This window comes from Aspergillus campestris, assembly GCF_002847485.1.
Source record: "Aspergillus campestris IBT 28561 chromosome Unknown P168scaffold_1, whole genome shotgun sequence".
Classification (NCBI taxonomy): Eukaryota; Fungi; Ascomycota; class Eurotiomycetes; order Eurotiales; family Aspergillaceae; genus Aspergillus; species Aspergillus campestris.
Genome location: NW_020194336.1, coordinates 2,018,175 through 2,036,099, shown reverse-complemented (window position 1 = coordinate 2,036,099; position 17,925 = coordinate 2,018,175). Strand labels below are relative to the sequence as shown.

General features: G+C 52.4%; 9 protein-coding genes across 9 annotated transcripts; 4 read left to right on the top strand and 5 right to left on the bottom strand.

Annotated features, from left to right (window-relative positions):
* Nucleotides 1-4: 4 nt before the first annotated feature.
* Nucleotides 5-4,381, bottom strand: P168DRAFT_286532 (CLH domain-containing protein). The gene is made up of 5 exons (XM_024836363.1): nt 4,017-4,381; nt 3,939-3,965; nt 2,924-3,888; nt 566-2,871; nt 5-473 (listed from the first exon to the last, which is right to left on the bottom strand). Exons 1-5 carry the CDS (start codon nt 4,332-4,334, stop codon nt 190-192), a joined length of 3,900 nt encoding a protein of 1,299 aa, XP_024696998.1. The 5' UTR covers nt 4,335-4,381; the 3' UTR covers nt 5-189.
* Nucleotides 4,382-4,560: 179 nt separating this feature from the next.
* P168DRAFT_286531 (RMD1 family protein) lies at nt 4,561-6,098 on the top strand. Its single transcript, XM_024836362.1, has 2 exons — nt 4,561-4,970; nt 5,024-6,098. The coding sequence occupies exons 1-2, from the start codon at nt 4,635-4,637 to the stop codon at nt 5,996-5,998; spliced, it is 1,311 nt and encodes a 436-aa protein (XP_024696997.1). The 5' UTR covers nt 4,561-4,634; the 3' UTR covers nt 5,999-6,098.
* Nucleotides 6,099-6,230: 132 nt separating this feature from the next.
* Nucleotides 6,231-7,043, top strand: P168DRAFT_286529 (uncharacterized protein). The gene has a single exon (XM_024836361.1). It carries the CDS (start codon nt 6,534-6,536, stop codon nt 6,708-6,710), a length of 177 nt encoding a protein of 58 aa, XP_024696996.1. The 5' UTR covers nt 6,231-6,533; the 3' UTR covers nt 6,711-7,043.
* A 190-nt stretch (nt 7,044-7,233) lies between these two features.
* P168DRAFT_286528 (T2 family ribonuclease) lies at nt 7,234-9,184 on the top strand. The gene is made up of 5 exons (XM_024836360.1): nt 7,234-7,709; nt 7,800-8,094; nt 8,163-8,355; nt 8,422-8,661; nt 8,766-9,184. The coding sequence occupies exons 1-5, from the start codon at nt 7,381-7,383 to the stop codon at nt 9,002-9,004; spliced, it is 1,296 nt and encodes a 431-aa protein (XP_024696995.1). The 5' UTR covers nt 7,234-7,380; the 3' UTR covers nt 9,005-9,184.
* Nucleotides 9,185-9,186: 2 nt separating this feature from the next.
* Nucleotides 9,187-9,529, bottom strand: P168DRAFT_16075 (uncharacterized protein). The gene has a single exon (XM_024832853.1). It carries the CDS (start codon nt 9,423-9,425, stop codon nt 9,228-9,230), a length of 198 nt encoding a protein of 65 aa, XP_024696994.1. The 5' UTR covers nt 9,426-9,529; the 3' UTR covers nt 9,187-9,227.
* On the bottom strand, nt 9,530-9,949 carry P168DRAFT_16074 (uncharacterized protein). Its single transcript, XM_024832852.1, has one exon. The coding sequence runs from the start codon at nt 9,848-9,850 to the stop codon at nt 9,635-9,637; it is 216 nt and encodes a 71-aa protein (XP_024696993.1). The 5' UTR covers nt 9,851-9,949; the 3' UTR covers nt 9,530-9,634.
* On the bottom strand, nt 9,950-12,572 carry ace2 (putative C2H2 transcription factor (Swi5)). Its single transcript, XM_024832851.1, has 3 exons — nt 12,533-12,572; nt 11,754-12,465; nt 9,950-11,691 (listed from the first exon to the last, which is right to left on the bottom strand). The coding sequence occupies exons 2-3, from the start codon at nt 12,391-12,393 to the stop codon at nt 10,049-10,051; spliced, it is 2,283 nt and encodes a 760-aa protein (XP_024696992.1). The 5' UTR covers nt 12,394-12,465; nt 12,533-12,572; the 3' UTR covers nt 9,950-10,048.
* Nucleotides 12,573-14,272: 1,700 nt separating this feature from the next.
* On the top strand, nt 14,273-14,965 carry P168DRAFT_323537 (ubiquitin-ribosomal 40S subunit protein eS31 fusion protein). The gene is made up of 3 exons (XM_024840698.1): nt 14,273-14,375; nt 14,433-14,713; nt 14,774-14,965. The coding sequence occupies exons 1-3, from the start codon at nt 14,282-14,284 to the stop codon at nt 14,861-14,863; spliced, it is 465 nt and encodes a 154-aa protein (XP_024696991.1). The 5' UTR covers nt 14,273-14,281; the 3' UTR covers nt 14,864-14,965.
* Nucleotides 14,966-14,999: 34 nt separating this feature from the next.
* Nucleotides 15,000-16,929, bottom strand: P168DRAFT_286524 (glycoside hydrolase family 18 protein). The gene is made up of 7 exons (XM_024836359.1): nt 16,634-16,929; nt 16,446-16,546; nt 16,141-16,394; nt 16,060-16,089; nt 15,957-16,006; nt 15,814-15,874; nt 15,000-15,757 (listed from the first exon to the last, which is right to left on the bottom strand). Exons 1-7 carry the CDS (start codon nt 16,670-16,672, stop codon nt 15,099-15,101), a joined length of 1,194 nt encoding a protein of 397 aa, XP_024696990.1. The 5' UTR covers nt 16,673-16,929; the 3' UTR covers nt 15,000-15,098.
* Nucleotides 16,930-17,925: the final 996 nt, after the last annotated feature.

Sequence of the window (17,925 nt, the reverse complement as noted above, 5' to 3'; positions counted from 1 at the left end):
AATATTCAGGCACTGTAAATTGTATTACGCAACCATGGGTATCTCCTAATGCATAAAAATCACATCGCGTAGGACGACATCGCGAAACAGGAAAACAGCGCCAGCCGTCACAGGCAGGATGAAGCATAAAAGAAAAGAAAAGATTAATCAAATGAAACAGACCAGCACGCCTCAAACATCAATAAACAATCACAAATCAAAATCCCCCATCGCCTCAATCTCCCTAGCCTCAGCACAAATCCGACATCCATCCCCGATTCGGTCCCGCAGGAGCCGCGCCGTCGTCACCTTGGGACCGACCGTCCGCGACGTCGACAGCGACGCTTCTTCCAGCGTCTGTGTCCGGACAGGTGGGAATGGGCGGGGGGTTTGCGCTGAGGAGGAACTACCCGGTGAGGAGGGTGGTTGTTCTCCGTGGACGTGGGAGAGGTGGAAGACGTGGCCGCAGGCGAACCCGACGAGGATTTCTTTTTCTGCGGTGTGTTAGTATTGGATTTTACATGTGTGTATATGATATGTGCATATGGGTGATCAGGAAGGGAGAAAAATGGGGGGAAGATCTTACCGTTGGTGTGGAAGGGTAGATGGCAGCCTGCACATTTCCCGACCTGTGAGGCGGTAGTGGTGGCAGTGCCCGGGGGGACGGAAGTCTTTTCCGTGTCGGCGATGCTTCTGACTTCATCTTGGGTGTGGTCATGCTCGGTGAGCGGGGTCTTGGGAAGCTTTTCGTCCTCGAAGACGTTGAATTTGATTCCGCGGCGTTGGCCGCTGCGGAGGGTGTCCATGCCGACGGCGACTTCGCTCTGGAGGACCTTTGCAGCGCCTTGGCTGATGCTAGCTTGGAGGTCGTGTTCGCGGATCATGCGGGTGAGGCCCTCGCGGAGGCCTTCGATTTCCAGCCCGTTGGGGATGCGGCGGACGAGCTTGATGGGGTCGATGGCTGTGCCGGCTTCGACGAGGAGGCCGTGGATGAAGCGGGGTTTGTCCATGGAGTAGTCAAGGAGGTCTTCCCAGAGGTCGGGCTCGTCTTGGGATTTGGCGAAGGAGATCGCTTGGGAGACGTCTTTGAGGTCTGAGAGGATGAGGTTCAGGGCCCGCTTTGTTTGACCCGTCTTGGAGAGGAGGTAGATGAGCTCTGGGGTGAAGTGCCGGGTTTCGCAGATGGAGACGGCCGTGTCGAAGGAGTAGGACGTGCTTGTTTGGAGGAATTCCATTAGTAGTGGGCGGTTGTAGTCTGCGAATAGCTCGACGGCCGTGTCTGCGAACCGGTCGACTAAGGCTTTGCCCTCATCGGCGGCGAGCTTGCTTGCTGCGTCAAGGACGTGGGCAAAATGGCCCCGCCGGGGTTTGGCTGCTCCGTGTGGAAGCGATTCGCCGCGCCAGAGGGCCCGGATGTAGAAGTAGAGGAATAGCAGTCTATTCGCTTCTTTCAACTGCGTGACTACTAGTTCCGGGCGCACGATGCCCGTGTATGCTTCGCTCACCAGGAGGCGGATAGGCTCAGTCGTGATTTCTTCAAGTTCCGCTATTGGCGCTTTCTTCATCTGCTCCTTGGATACTCGGATCATAATGAACGCCGGGATGTCGTCGGTGAGTGTGTCCAGTAACCGGTGATGCTTGATTAGCTCCATTGCCCTGTCCGCGTCCTGAAGGCGAATGTAGCAACGCAGAGCATCGCCGTAGTGGCCACCTGCCAGATATAGTCTCGCGAGACATTGCATAAGAGTGCGCCAATCGTCCGTTTCCGGTGTCACTGTTCCTGAGTTGAGCTGCTCCTCGACAGCAGATGCCACGCTGTTGGCATCGAATAGGTCAAATGGCCACAAGTCCAATAGCTCACAGAACCGGCCGCGATCTCGAGAGACATAGTGAACCAAAGCGGTTTCGTAGACACTTGCAGGCAAGGGTGGGTGTAAGTCAGTAGGGATGACTAGTGAGATCTCATCTATCTTATCGTGCTTGAAGAACAACCGAACCCAATGTTCCCATCGAGATGTGTTTTGGAGGACCTTGACGCAAATCTTAGCGGCCTCGGCCCACCGATCTTCCTCGATAAGCTGGTCTATCCACAACTCGCCAACGCGACGTTTCTCTTGGTCGGCTGCAGAGGATATCGCGCGACCGGTTGTCGTGACAGAAGATTGGTCATCATCGAAAAACTCCCCAAGGCTGCTCTGAGATCTCGCAGGCGTGCCAGGAACGACGTCGCCTGTTTCAACGCCACTCGCGGCCTCGGGGTGCTCGTCAAGGAGATTCCATGCTTCCTCGTATCTCTCGTGCGCATCCAGCCACGCCAGTCGATCTGAGAGATCCCTTTTTAGCGCCGCGACACAGTCGTATGGGCTCTGAATGAGTATCTTCGGTCCAATACTCCCAACGACATCTTGCACCTCTTTAGAAAGCGATTCGTCGGTGGAAGGCCGCCGGGAGGAGAGAACACTAGGCGCCCTGATGGAGCCTTTGTCACCACTGCTCGTGGAGCTGCGTATACTAGCACCCGAACTGAAAAATCGTGCGGGGTATAGAGTCGCGTCCCAGAGGCCAGTCCCCAACGCTTCTAGCGCGCCGCGCTGAGATACAGGGAGGTCTGCCTTCCACGGAGGAAGTACGCACATGTGGTAGTCAGACGAAGTGAGGCTCTCGAAGCGGCTGATAGACAGAGTATCTGCGCTAAGCTCTTCTTTGGTCTCAATGTCGATTATGCGGAGTTCAGGCTCCAATCCCCTTGGACGGCGCCGTGTTCCTGGGCGAAGCACGCCGTGTTTGGACCGCTCTTCTGATGCATCCACTTCGACTTCGATGTATGACAGGACCACTAGACGGGTGGGCGTATATAAAGAGATCCCGGATATAATACAATCGGTGCGTAGTCTAGACCATAGTCAGCAACTGGTTGGCAAGCAATTTGACATCGACCTCTCACATTGTAGAAACCTCAACAGAACCGATCCTTTGGTTCCTGTTGATTTTGCTCGGCCGATATGGGTAAACCTTGATTACCCAAACAGTACCCCCCCATCCAACAACTAATTTCTCCACCACTTCCTCTGTGGTGACCGTTTGCGCCGGGGAGTGTTGGGCATTGTCAGAAGCTCCGTCGGTGCTACTTTCATCCCAAAGCGAGCTTTCGTCGATCCATTCAGCATGGGCCTTCCAAACGCTAGCCATCTCTTCCCATCCGGGGCGATTCGGACGGTCTATGTGGCTAATGCGCTTCCAAGCCAACTCGTGATCGGACGAGTCCAGATGTAGGTGCGACCGCATAATTTTAATCCCCTCTTCGTTGACCCAAACAACATATTTGCCTGACAATGACCACTTGATGGTGCTGATAGCGCCTTCTCCGCTGTGCAATACGGTGTCTTTCCCTGTGTTGGCTCCTAGCCCTATAGAACCCAGCCAACTCGAAGCTGCTGCCGCTGCCCCACCCATTGTGGTAGAATTTGTACTCGCGCCCACTCGACCTCCCGTGGTGAGTATCAAGTCTCCTGCTCGCCCTCCGGACAAAAATACCCTATCACTCTTGTACTCCGGCGACAGTGCGACTCCTTGGACAGGTCGGCCAAAATTGCGCAAAATGACATCTTTAGGGTCAACAAGCGACGATACGCAGACATTGCCGTCAATCGAAGACGTCGCTATGTAAATCGAATTCGATGGTGTCGCTGGTATAGCTGCGTGGTGACCTGGGCGTGACAGACCACGGAGACTCGAGGCGGCCGATCCAGGTCGAGCAGGATACCCCTGCTGCTCGGGGATGTTTTGTACAGTGTCCGCTTTGGAAGTAGGTACAGGAGGAGGGAACGGAGAGACCGAGACAGACGTGATGCTCGCCGTGTGTGCATGGTAAACTCGAAGAGGCTTGAATAGAGACAGCGATAGTACGTGCTAGAGGGGTCAGCAACCAGCAACTTCCATCCGAGATCCAAATAGCTCACAATGTTCCCATTATGCGTTCCAATAATCTAGATAAATCATCAGCTCTGACAATGTCTGGAATTCGGACAACACCATACCATCTTATCTGCCGCCGCAATGAAGGAGCTCGTGGCATCCCCATTGCGGTACACCGCTCCCAAATGTTTCGTCAAATACGCATATTTCAGAAGTGGCTCTTCATCGTCCTCCTCATCCTCCTCTTCATCTTCTTCACTTGTCGTCTCGGCTCCATCATCGCTATGTTGTTCGTCCTCGCGCTGGCTGTGCGTTGGTCGATCAGATCGGTCGCGCCGAGGGCTGATTTCACTCGAGGAGCTTCGCCCAACAGAGGGTTCCCGAACCGGACTGTCCTGTCGAGGACTTCCCAGGGCCTCTGCTGCGCCAGGCGCATCCATAGTCAGAGAGCCTATTCCGTGGAGTGGAATCGATCTGGAAATCGCCGTGAGGGGGTGAAAGGGAAGATGTCATCGGCCTGGCAGCTCATGGACCAGCTGGGGTAACTTACCCGATCAAGTAACTCCCCGTGACTAAGCGCTTTTTTGCGGCTTCCGCGGATTGTCGGGCATTTCGATCTGGGCTCCGACAAAATACCGCATATTCTTCAATAAAATACCTGCCGGTCGACTGGCATGGGAACAGCACATTCCCCTTGATCGTCTGTTGTTTCCCCCTTCGATTGGCATTTGTATAGCAAAATGTTCGCAAGACCGTACATCTGCACGGCCTGTAAACGGCCTACGACCACCAAGCTCCTAAAGCAACCCCGAAACCAATATCTCCATGCTTCTTCGCCACTAAACCTTCCTCGACGCAAAGATTTTTTCTCATCCAACGCGAATCTCAGTCAGAAACAGCCCAAGAATGTTGATGTGTCTGACGAGAGTGCGGAATCTCTGAAACAACGAAGGAGAACGGGTAGATCTCCAGCCGCATCGACATCACTACGGAGAGTAGCAGTGGAGGCACAAAGGTCGAAAGACGGGATATTGTCCAAGGCCCAGCTCAGAGAGCGAGGCGTATTTCAAACTAAGGTTTCATTACCTGAGCTTAGTACCCCACACCACCTACTAATTCTTACTACAAGTCAATAACAGCGTACGCCGTTGCCGAACAATTCAACATTCGCAAAGTCCGCGACATCCTCCAGCACAAAGGCTTCGAACCAGATCCACTCGGGACTGGCCTATATCCACAGGTGGTTCATGTTCAAGTGCCTTCGGACTCGATTCGCCGCGTGAGTAACCCCGCGACGACAGATCTGTGTTCCGATGAAGTTGGCGATATATTCGTGTTCCCGTCCGGCACGGTTGTTGCCTGGTCGCTCCCTGAAGGATTCACGTCATTCTTGGCGACGAGGACCCTTCTCCCGGCTGCCGAGGGGGCTCACGTAGATTACCTAGAAACGGAGGATCTTGAATATGTCGAGGACCCACAACGGGAAAACAGCTACATCAAGGGCGACACCATCTTCCTGGGGACAAAGCCGACCTTCGATGGCTATGAACTGCAGCCCACCACTCTCCAATCTGTAGATACGGTGTTGACGAAGGTGGCATTCTCGTCTGGCTTAGCGCGGAGTACCAAGTTGGCCGTGCTGGAATCTCTGCTCTCCGATTATTTCGAGTCGACCAGAGCGATCCCGACCCTCCTGTCACAAGGGACCCGTCTCCCTTTTACTAGAGACTTCATTCTCCGCAAGACGGGCCAACTGCTCAGCGTGCGTGCTCAGTTGAACCTCTATTCGGAGCTCACCGACTCCCTGCCGGACATCTTCTGGGATAGCCGGCACGAGCTCGGCTTGGAAGGATATTACGAGCAAGTGGGCAGGGCATTGGATGTTGGCATTCGCATCAAACTCTTGAACGAGAAGATGGACTACGCCCAGGAGATCGCGAGTGTCCTTCGAGAGAGGCTGAGCGAGACGCATGGGCTCCGCCTTGAATGGATTATCATCCTGCTCATTGCCGTTGAGGTTGGCTTTGAGATTCTAAGGATGATCAAAGAGAGAAACCAGGAGAAGGAAGAACAGGCCAAACTGGAGCAGGAGAAAGTTGTATAGCATCATTACCCATCGCCTTGGATAGGCTGATTTGGGCTTCAGGATACCCCCACTTATTGTTCTCCACTCAGATCTAGAATTGAACATAAATTCACACGGAGAATCAAGTTGTCTTTGTTCTATATCGTCTCTAGGCAGTAAATGCAGTAATTTCCTGAGGAGTTCGACCGATTGGCTTACGAATACGGTTTGAGTCTCGAACATATTTATGGTGTGACGAATCGGATACGCTTCTAACTATAACATTCGGCTATCTTTCCATTCCGTCCACTCTGCAAGGTGTTTCAAGAATAAACTCAGTGGAGGAATTGTCTCAAATCTTGACGGGCAATATAAATCTATGCCACAGCACTATCTAATTGGTTAAAGACGCAACCAACACAGCCATGCCAACCAACACCATTACAATCATTTTTCCCCCTACCATGTGTCTATGAGATCATCGCGTGGGTAACGGACCTCACCGCATCCGTTAGGGGTTGTTCAATAGCTCGAGCGATTAGGGATCACGGTCAAGGGAAACGAGACCGATGCCATGGGCCTGTTTATGCTCCGCGGCGAAAGCTGGAAGACCCTGAGGAGGATTGTCCCTGGTTTCGAGCCGTTCAGTTACGATAGATCTCTTTACTGCGGCCTGCGTGACCAGTCAGATACTCAGCGACAGCGTGTTATCGATGCAGGGATGAAGTCGATTTGGGGAGAGACCTCGTGAAAGGTGGATTGTGTTGGAGAGCTCGCGACGGACCTGGCGAAGACGTCATATGATCCCGCTCTGGTGCATCTCGACCTGGATGTCCTGGATGGATCGGTCGGCAAAGGCAATGATTATCCGTCTCCAGGGGGGTTGTAGGAACACGACTTGATCAGCTGCATGGATATTGTGGGGAAGACTGCTGCGCCCACGTCACTCACCGTCTGTTCCTTTGATCCCAATGCCGGGGATGGTGATAAGATAACACGGTTTGCCATTCGAGCCATCAATACTTCTTTCCAGTCCTTGCCAGCACCTAGGGATTTATTGAAGCATCAAAGACGAGACTTCATGAGAGTATACCTGTGTATGATATGGAAAACAATGTCAAAAATGCATTTCAGACGTGCCAACACATTACGTAGATCGGTAAGGATTCCCGATAAGCGATAAGATAGGCGATAAGCTTATCAGCTGACGCCTCCATGTGACGCCTGGTCACCGGTCATGGGATGTGGCAACTCAATGTACCTGAACTGTCGGTTGTTCCTGCTTCTCCCATCATTGCTTGTTCACTGCCGGTACAATACTCGCTCTTATCTATCAATTCTTCAAGCATCACTTCCCAAACCGCGGAGACACAATATACCTTTTTCCCGTTGTTCAATACCGGCTTGGACGTCAATACGCCATGTTGATTCCAAATAGCCGCAGTGACACCACTGCGAGCACTGTGCTCCAGCAGATCCCTGGGCCACAGCGGATTTTGAAGGCGTTCACAGGCTCTCTCGGCATCTCGTCCCTCTCTGATCCAGGATCAGGCTCGACACCCGGATCGGAGATTGCTGAACCGAATACCTATCAGCAATGTCCCAATGCAGAGCTGAGCTGTCAGTCCAAGTACCAAGGCCAAAACACCTGCTGTTTTAATTATCCCGGGGGCCAGTTCCTGCAAACGCAATTTTGGGATGCCGATCCTGCGGTTGGGCCGGACGATTCCTGGACGATCCACGGACTCTGGTAAGCTCCTTCTATATCACATGTTTTACCCGTGTCAAGGAATGATGGTGTCAGAGGATCGCTGACGCTTTGTTCTTTGGTTTTTTCTAGGCCGGACCACTGCAACGGTGGCTTTGATCAGTTTTGCGACTCCAAAAGAAGATACAGTAATATCTCGTTGATATTGGTCGACGCCGGACGCGGTGACCTACTCGATGAGATGCGCGAGTTTTGGAAAGACTACAAAGGCGACGATCCGAACTTGTGGGAACACGAGTGGAACAAACATGGCACTTGTGTCAGCACTCTCGAGACCCATTGCTATTCCGACTACTTCCCGCAGCAGGAGGTGGTCGATTACTTTGACAAGACCGTAGAACTCTTCCACGGTTTGCCTTCGTATAAGGTTTGACTCACCATTAGTCTCGTCGCATGCCATGCTTTGGAAATTCTATTAACAACAAGCCCATCCAGACCCTGGCTGATGCTGGCATCACCCCCTCGCACACGAAAACATACACTCGGGACGAAATCGAAGACGCCCTGTCACAGGCGCATGGCGCCGAGGTCACAGTGCGCTGCCGGAACCACAACCTCAACGAACTCTGGTACTACTTCAACGTCGCGGGTTCCTTACAGACGGGAAAGTTCGTCTCATCCAAGCCAGGTTTGTCCCTTTCTTTCCTCCACCCACCCCAAACAATCCACTTCACCAGCTAATCACTCCCTACAGACGGCCAAACATCGAACTGCCCCCGCACAGGCATCCGCTACCAGCCCAAAACACCCGCAAAGCACCCCGAGCCCACCAAACCAGGAAACCCAACAAAGCCGGCCCCAACGGGGACTCCCTTCTCCGGAAAAGGGTACCTCGCCGTCTCAACCCTCGGCCAACGCCGCGGCTGTCTAATCAGCCCGGGAGCATGGTACACGTCAGGAACGTGCGCCACATTCCGAACCAGAAAATCATCAGGTTCGTCATACCATTCCCACTCCCTTCCTCATCACACCCGAATTGAGATTCGGGTGAACATCTATTTTCCCAACTTAGAACGGACTAACTCACCGACCACACAGAAGACGCATTTACCCTACACTCCAGCAAAGGCGACTGCGCCTTTGAAGAAGACACCTTCACATGCGGAAGCCACATCTCCACACCTAGCGAATTCAGCGCCGACGGTGAGAAGCTCGCCTATCGCGGGAACTCGACTTTCTTCGCCGATAAGGCGCCCAAGGGCCCAGTGCGGAGTGAGATCTTTGCATCTGAGGAGGACCATTCTCTCCAGTTGAGCATCTCGTGGAGTCCTCGGTAGGGCAATCTGCATGTTTCAGGGTATATAGTATATCAAGGATGATAGAATGGAGTCTGATAGAGTTGAACTCCTCAAGCGAGAGTGCGTCCAATGCATTTGATAGTAGAAGCACAAGATTAGATAGAAACCGATCACAGTTCCATATTATACCATATCATACATTACCAAACATCAAGAGAAGATTTTTTCATCGTTTTTTAAGTCAGTGGATTTCTATCGCTAGCTAGAGTACAGGCCGTCGGGGCAACCAAGGAATTAAGTGCATCCAAACCAAACCACGGGGTAGGAGAGAGATGCCATGCAGGGACCAATAAATGATTTTGGTACAATCTTCAAAAATCAAACAAAAAGGGAAAGGGGGAAATAAGTGGGACGAAAACAGGAACAAACAAATAAGCACGTAAAAGGGCATGAACATCATGAAGAGAACAAAGAAAACTCATAACAATCAGATCAGATCAGATCAATCATATCAGATTAGATCAGAAAAGGAAAAGGGCAATAAGCAATAAAAAAGAAAGGATGGCCTGCAAAACTCCGTTGGTTTGGACAGAAATGTATGGGACAATGCTTTCTTTCCCCCCGCCCGCTCTGCAAAATGCCGATCAGTAAGGTAGGTACAGGGAGTCGCTAAAGTAGAAGAGTGTAAGACAGGAACATGGTTGGTAAAACAGCTTTGGGAAAGGTAAACAATAGGAAAGATATCGCCCGAAATAATAAATTGTCATATAAATTGTCATTCACAGCATTGAAAGTAAAGGTAGTCGTTGAAATTTGTTGTCTTTGGTCGTGGAGAATCACATAGTTCTCGTGTCGTACAGTCTTGAAAGCATATAGTCGAGTCATATGCAGGGGTCCAGTTCGCGTCGTTCTGAAGTTGTCAATTGAACCGGAGTCATCGTGTCAAGTCATTGCGTCGTTTAGTGTGGTCTTTTCTTTCGTTCTTCATGTTGCATTTCGTTTTTTCACATTTGGTGTTTTGTCTGGGTTTCGTATTTTTCGTTTCATCGTTCATTCTTGCGTTGTCATGACAATTAAGTATTTTTAGTCCATGAAGAATTCCCGGGACATAACGTCCGATGGTTGGTCGTCGACCTGGAATTGGAAAGAAAAGAAATCGTCGCCCATGGGCGGAGCCGCCGAGAAGCCTTTGCCAGGGAAGAGGTCCAGCCCGCTATCAAACGAGGTGGGGTTCACGTAATCGGGGAACGTTGCCATGCCAGAGTCGGTCATATCCGAGAACTCGGTCTTGCCAAAGGTCGTCGCATCTTGGTTGATGAAGATATCAAGATCAGAGCCATTGGAATCACTCAGAGGAGGAGCCGGGTGGGGCGAAGACAAGGCTTGCACGGTCGAATTCGCCGCCTCGGTGTATGGGCACCCTCCCTTGTCAGACAGGAAAGGCAAGCCTTCCTCGGTGATCTTCTCCAGGGCATGTTTGGATGGCGACAGGGGAAGGAGCTCGTCCTCCGTGGTGGGAGTGAGAGACCGCTGCATCCGACTGGGAGAGGATTTGTGGCCGATGCTGTCCCTGGGGGATGCGGGAGGCGTGAAAGTGAAGACATCCGGAGGCAACGAATAATTGGGGTTGCTGAACACTGGCATCTCTTGAGATGGGCTGGAACCGTGCAGGCTCATGTGCTCGAAGAAATCGGACGGCGGCGAGCTCCGGGATACGTCAGATGCGGAGGAGTCATAGGTCATCTTTTCGGCGATCCTCTGACGCGTCTTGGCTGATTTATCTTGTCTGTCCTCCAGCTCAGGCCTGTGCTTCTTGGGACGGCCGCGTTTGGTGGTTTTGCGGACAATGCCCTTGTAGCCGCCAATGCACATGCCCCGCTGTCGGTGCCGGGTCAATGCATCGTGTCTCGCAAACACATTGCCGCATAAGCATTCATAAGGCTTGTCTCCAGTGTGGATTTTGGCGTGGCGCTTGAGGTCATGGCCACGGACGAAACACTTGTTACAGTGGTCACACTTGTACTGACGGTCACCCAGATGGGTCTGGACATGGGACTTGATGTTTTCTTTCCGTCCAAACCGTCTTTCGCAGCCCGGGTGGAGGCACATCCATTTCCCATCCTCTGGGTCGGGGCCTTGGATGTACGCCGCGATCTCATCGATCGTGACACCAGTTTCCTTGATCGAGGCATGGACCCTGTCGTCGAGATTGAGATTGTCGATCGAGGCCGCCTTGGGGGAAAGCTTGGACTTGGAGGTAGAAGCACTTGATGACGTGCTCATAGCCTTCTTTGGGGTTATACGGCTGGGCGTGGCAGGCAGGATTGGGACCTTTTGCGGCCTTTCATCGTCGGGAGGCAAGGGCATGGCGACTAGTTCTGGGGACGACATAAACGACGAGGCTACCGATGACGAGGCATAATGACTCCGGGACGAATTATCAGACATTGGAACTTCGAAGCTAGAACCCTGCTGACAGTCAAATGCATCAAAACTCTCCACGTCAAACGACGCTGTGTTGGGGGGGGAAGGCATATCAATTCTAGGCTGAGAAAAGGATGTTCCGGCCACTCCTTGAAGCGACCTGGCACGTTGCATGTACGCGGCCTGAGCCGGGCTAGGGACAGAAAATCTCTGATGCTTGGTCGGGGTTGGCTGCACATCGTATCGGGCAATATCCACTGACTTATTAAACGGTGTTGTTGCTGGTGTGATGGGAAGGTACTCTGGGGATGCGATCAGCGGAAGGTTCCCTCATGTCAATAGCGTACGGTGACGGTGAACTTACCTGCTGGGGTCGGTTGGGGCGTATGCGGTCGTTGTGCGAGATTGAGATCTGACTGCACAGAGAGCCGTCTCATATCGGCTGGAATGGCGTTGGGCTGTTGCTGCGGGAGGCCAGAAGCCATCATATCTTGTTGAAACATGTCCCACGCGCCATGGTCCAGAAATTGCTGGTCATTCATCGCACTACCACACGGAGCCTTTGACTGCTGAAATTGTGGTTGTTGAAGCCCATTGAAGGTATTGTCCACCGGGCGATCTTCGAGACCTTGGTCTCCCATCTTGACATAGGCAGGGTCCATGTAAGGCATTCTCGGTTGGTGCGTCGAGCCACTGCGGTTTGCGAAGACCTGGACTTGTTCTTGACTGAAACTCGCGCATTCGGACATCACGGGCATAGACTGATGCTGTTGCGGTACTGTTGTGTTAGTAATTGAAAGGGAACCATCTTGCACGGACTGCGGCCGCCGGTTATGTAGAGATCTCTGGTCGAAGCTCTGGCCTCTCCGGTGGGCATGGTATCGCTGCAATGCCTGCGCGGGGAGGCTGGGTGCTTTCGCGGCCTCAAGAGCAGAGGGAGTCGAGATCTGCCGTCGGTGTTGCCGGTGTCGCTCGTGGAGATTGCCGCGTGGCTGGGTTAACATGGTGGGCAGGATCTCGCGATCACTCGTCGCCAACTCGAACCGGATGATATTGGTCGGATCTCTCGTCTGGATCTATGCAGTAACCCTGTAAGCTCTCTGCAAGGCCAATTGCAAATGCAAGTCACTGTGATGTACGAACCTCGCGCAGCGCTAGCCGTTTGGCTTGGCCAAGATGGTATGGGACCGCCTGTAACCGTGTCAGTCTGTGTCCTCCTCAACAAGAGCACAAACCGGAAGTGAAAAAAAGAGGAGGTTAGAGGAAGGAGCGAGTCAGGCGCAAGGGAAGTAGAGTTAAAAGACTAGATCCCAAGCGTTAGATCTCAACTGTGAATCGACGGGTTGCGACGAGGAGAGTGTATTGACGCAGTCGACGGAAGTTGGACGGTTACCCCCAACTATATGTGGTGACCTGGGAGAGGAAGAGCGGCTGAGATTGAGGAAGACTGGGTCAATATTTAGAGCAGATGAGAAAAGAGGGGGGGAGGAGAGCGGATCTAGGAAAAGGCCCCAAAGTGGATGAAGGCGGATGAGGCTATCCCGATCTACTACCACCCACGGTTCAGATCAACAATCGGCGGGGTTGGCCCAGCAACGCGCGGGATCAGAGTCAGGCCGCCTAGGAAACCATGTCCGGGTAGGGTGGAGATCAGCCCGTCGTTACGCCCTGGTTCCCAGTTTTTGCCAGTCATTTTGATTCCATTTTTTTATTTTTATTTTTCTAAAACCACTAATGACACAAGGGGAAATCGAAGGACAACCAAGGAGACCAACAAAACCCCCAGTGATCCGATCACAAGCTAGCTGCAAGGAGCTCGTTCCCTTGGTTCCTCCCTTGTGGTCCAGACAAACAACCCTATCTGAGCCTCCCTCATCCCTATCAGTAGATATTTGTTTCCTCACAGATATCAATCTCTGATCTATCACCCACGCTCGGTCCGGAGTACATAAACTCTCATGTACAAGGGACGGTACCTGCACCCTGTGAGGGCGGAAGGCATAATTACGCGTGGAAATCCCTTTCCCTACAATAGCCCGATAATAATTGACGCCAATCATCGGTTCGAGCGACAACTCATCAGCGAGGTAAGCTGGCGGATGACAGGATCCGGTTTGATGTCAGTTACGTTAGTCGCTAGTCCAAGGATAGCTGCCTACCTAGTTACGTGCCTAGGCAGGACGTAGGCAAGGTAGATAGTCTATTATTGTGTGTCGTTTATTTTTTTTCAGCTCGGGTTGCTGCATAGGCGTCATTGATTGGACGCTCCTCCTCGCCTGTTTCTAGAGCTGATCTTTTGGAGCTGATCCGATCAGGGCCCATAGTCAACCGGATAGTCGACAGACTAGCTCTGAGCAAGGACCAGCCGATGATGTAAATGTAAACAAACAGATCGGGATCGATTCGAAACCGGATCGTAGATGACTAATCCTCACTCTCTTGGCATGCTCGGCTGTCACGTGATGTAAATTCGGAATCGGAAGATCAAACAACCGAGGCAGTCCACACTAGCCGAAAAGGGCAACATTGCATACCACGTGATCGCACAACCGATTTTAACGACCCAAGTCCTCCACACAGCCAACCTTCTTCTTTCACGATCCGCATGAAGGTTGAGGAAGACAAGTCTGTCTAGGTAAGCGCTTCCCCCCCCCCCCCCCCCCCAAACAGGATGAAGATGCAGTACACGGTGAAGGAAAGCTATCTCATCTGAATCTCCTCGTTTCTCAATTTACACTGTCGCACCGCTGTCGAGCCCCGCGCACTGAAAATTGAGAAGTCGCAGGACGAGGAAGAATGAAGATTTTGCGAACCCCGCCTGCACCGCACAAATCCAACCCAGACCACAAGGCCAAAACACTAACGAAATGAAATGGACAGGCCTTCTTCAGTATGCAGATCTTCGTAAAGACCCTCACGGGCAAGACTATCACCCTTGAGGTGGAGTCGTCCGACACCATTGACAATGTCAAGTCCAAGATCCAGGGTATGTCTTCATCCTTCCTCCTCCCATCAATTCGGACAACACTCTAATACGAAACAGACAAGGAGGGTATCCCCCCCGATCAGCAGCGTCTGATCTTCGCTGGTAAGCAGCTCGAGGACGGCCGTACCCTCTCGGACTACAACATCCAGAAGGAGTCGACCCTGCACCTCGTGCTGCGCCTGCGTGGTGGCGGCAAGAAGCGCAAGAAGAAGGTCTACACCACCCCCAAGAAGATCAAGCACAAGCACAAGAAGACCAAGCTCGCCGTCCTCAAGTACTACAAGGTCGACGGTGATGGCAAGATCGAGCGTCTGCGCCGCGAGTGCCCCTCGCCCGAGGTATGTTTTTGAAAAATCTTTTTTCCCCGTTTCCCTCGGATCCAGGCTAATGATGTTTAGTGCGGTGCCGGTATCTTCATGGCCGCTATGCACAACCGCCAGTACTGCGGCAAGTGCCACCTTACCTACGTCTTCGACGAGTCCAAATAAATGGATCGTCCCTGATGCTAGCGTGAGGGTCTTGGAACGTGCCGACTCGATCGTTCTTCGATAATAGCCTTGATAGTACAAGAATCTAAAAAATTCAAATCTATACCCCAAAACTGAACTGCCAGTAGAAGTAACATGTAACAATCGTATTCATCCTAATCATAAAGAACAAGGCAAAATAATGAAAATCCTAAGGATGCACGCGCGCGGGTATCGTAATCCAACGGGGCGAAGTCTATTTGAACCCAGTCCGCAGGTTGTCGTACTTGCTGTCGGGGTAGTCGAGCGCGTTGGCCGACTGGTCCAGGGCGGACGGTCCTCCAACACCCTCAACAAAGGTTCCAATCAGACTGCCGTCGGCCTTGTTGGCCGCTTTGCCTCCCTTGTCGCCGCTAGTCTCCCACCACATACCGCCACCAAGCTGGTGCTGCCTGATGAAATCCAACTTCATTTCACCCATGGCCACGTTATCGTAGGAGACCATCGTGCGATCGCTCCCGTTGTAGCACCACGACGCTCCGACATTGTGGTCGATGGATTCCGTGGCTCCTGGTCGAGGAAGGGCCTTGTAATCCCAGACACCCTTTTCCCAGCTACCCTCGCCCACGCCATTGAACGGCGTACCAGGTCCGTCGGTGTTGGTGAAGGCGCGTCCATACAAGGGCATCCCCAGAATGATCTTGGATGCAGGAACCTGGCCCTCCTGCGTATAGTAGTTGACCGCCTGGATGGTCGAGAAAGGCGTCGAGGCCGGTTTGTCGCTCGAGGGGTAGAGGTTTGCCTGGTGCCCAGCATTGGCGTCCCAGCTACCAGCATAATCATAAGCCATGAGGTTGTAAAAGTCGAGGTAAGGGGTCATTTGGGGAAGCTTGAGCTTCTTGTAGTTGTCCGGACCTGTATGTGGTTAACGAGGTCCATGTAGTGGATAGCTGCCGTTGAGCTCAACCTACCAGCCGGACAAGCAATCGTCAGAAGGAATTTCCGGTTCTGCCCAGCTGCCGCATCCAGAGTCTAATTCGTTAGCAGACGATACCCAATTTATCATGCATACATGTATACACGGATCCAGATCACAGGAATTGGAGGCACTCACTTCACGGCACCTCTGGAGCAGCAAGACGAAGTTCTGGGCCTCGGTTTCGTCTACCTTGCTGTCAGTCTTGCGCTTGCCTGTCACGGACATATCGGCAACTCACCCTTGGGATACTCCCAATCAACGTCGAATCCTGTCTAGAGGTCAGCACTGGTCCCAATTAGATAGCCATTATGACGCCTACCATCAAACCCGAGATCCGTCACCAGCTTGGTGGCAGATTGGGCAAACTTGGTCCGGCCAGCATCAGTGCTAGCCGCCTGGGCGAAATTGGAGGAGTAGGTCCAGCCTCCAATGGAGAGCAGGACCTTCAGCTTCCGATTCTGCTGCTTGAGCAGGAAAAACTGCTTGACGCAGCCGTACACGTTGGTGCCAACGTCGTTCCATGAGTCCGAGGGGTAATGCTTCTCAATGTCGGACCAGCTGTCGGTCATGTAGCTGCTTCGGATTAGATTGGCATCACTAAGATGGGATGGAAGCAGCACTCACACTTCGCCAGATTCGGGTCGAACATTGGCAAACGCATAGAGGACATGGGTGAGCTTGTCGGCGGGTACATCCTGGGGATCATGCTTGCGGCCATAGATTGCCTAGTGATGTTAGCCCCGCTATTTACCGACCTCTGGGGCAATGGTATAGAATGGATCATTGTTGCTGCAAGAGAAGAAAGAACTCACCCAATTGACAAAATAAGCAACAGACTTCATTCCCGACATTGTTACTGGAGGAGGATCCTGTAAAACAGCTTCTGTACTGCTCGGATGAAGGGGAATCAGAGACGAATTGTTATCGTATACAAAGTAGCGAATAGCGAAGATAGAAAAGAGCGTGAATATTAAAGTCGAAAAGAGATATCGAGAGCAGGCCATGGACACATATAAATAGAACTCACCACGACGAAGGAGCTAACGAAGTGGACTGGAATATGCTGCAGCCTGGTAGGGCCTGCCATTATTATAAATTAGTTCGCCCATGCTGGCTCAACTAGTGAAGACGCTTGAAACAGGAAATGGACACTATGATGGGCCTCAGGTGTCATACCGGAAGTCACGATTGGCTGGGTTGCCGTGTGGCGGTGCCGTTGTGGAGAAGCTATTGCTGACTAAGGAGGGGCCTGTGGCTGTGCTGCTCAGAATGAAGATGCCTGAGGTGTTCAAGCTGGGGAAGATCGACGGATCTGACAGAAGGGAACATGCCTCCTTCATATACCCATCTCCAGCGTGCCTGGTGCCAACAGCCACGATAGTGCTCCATACCAGGTGGTCGATATATGGCACGGACACGGACAAGATCGGTGGCGTAGTCATCTCGTGTCTGACCCTATTCGAAACTTCAATGTTCCTGGTTATCGTGTCCGGGTGACTTTGCCATGCCTATTGGTTCTGCTAGGCGAACGTTGGGAGACTGCCACGTTGGACGCAACCCTCAGGGTGGGCCAATTTAAGCCCCGAAATTTAGCCCGTCCTCATATGATACGTTTTACGGTTCCTGTCGGCTTGTCACGCGTGACTGGCAGGGAGGGAACTGTTCCTTGGTCCGGGTCGCATGGCTACTATATCCGTCCAGTGCCCCCTGCCTATCCCTGAGCTTCCTAGAGGTATGCTAACTCGGCTGATACCTTGCGTCCTTGGTCAGTCCGGCTGTTGACACATCATGGGGGGTGCTTTGGGTTGCACTTCGCCGAACCACGATGACGCTGGGTAACATCAGGGGAGATCCGCGTGGGTTCCTGGAATCGGACCGACTGGGCGGGGAAGTCACCCGGTAAGACAATTTAAGGTTATGGTTTGTCGGGGTCGATGAATTGCGGTGGCGGTAGAACTGTACATGACCTGGTCGTGCGGCATTCCTCAAACTCAGCCAGGCCAGATGAGCTCCAATGTTCTTGCGCCGACCATTCGAAGTATCCCGTATGGTCACCGAGTAGCAACTTTTCGGGCTTCAGGCAATGCCCCATTCCACGAGCAGA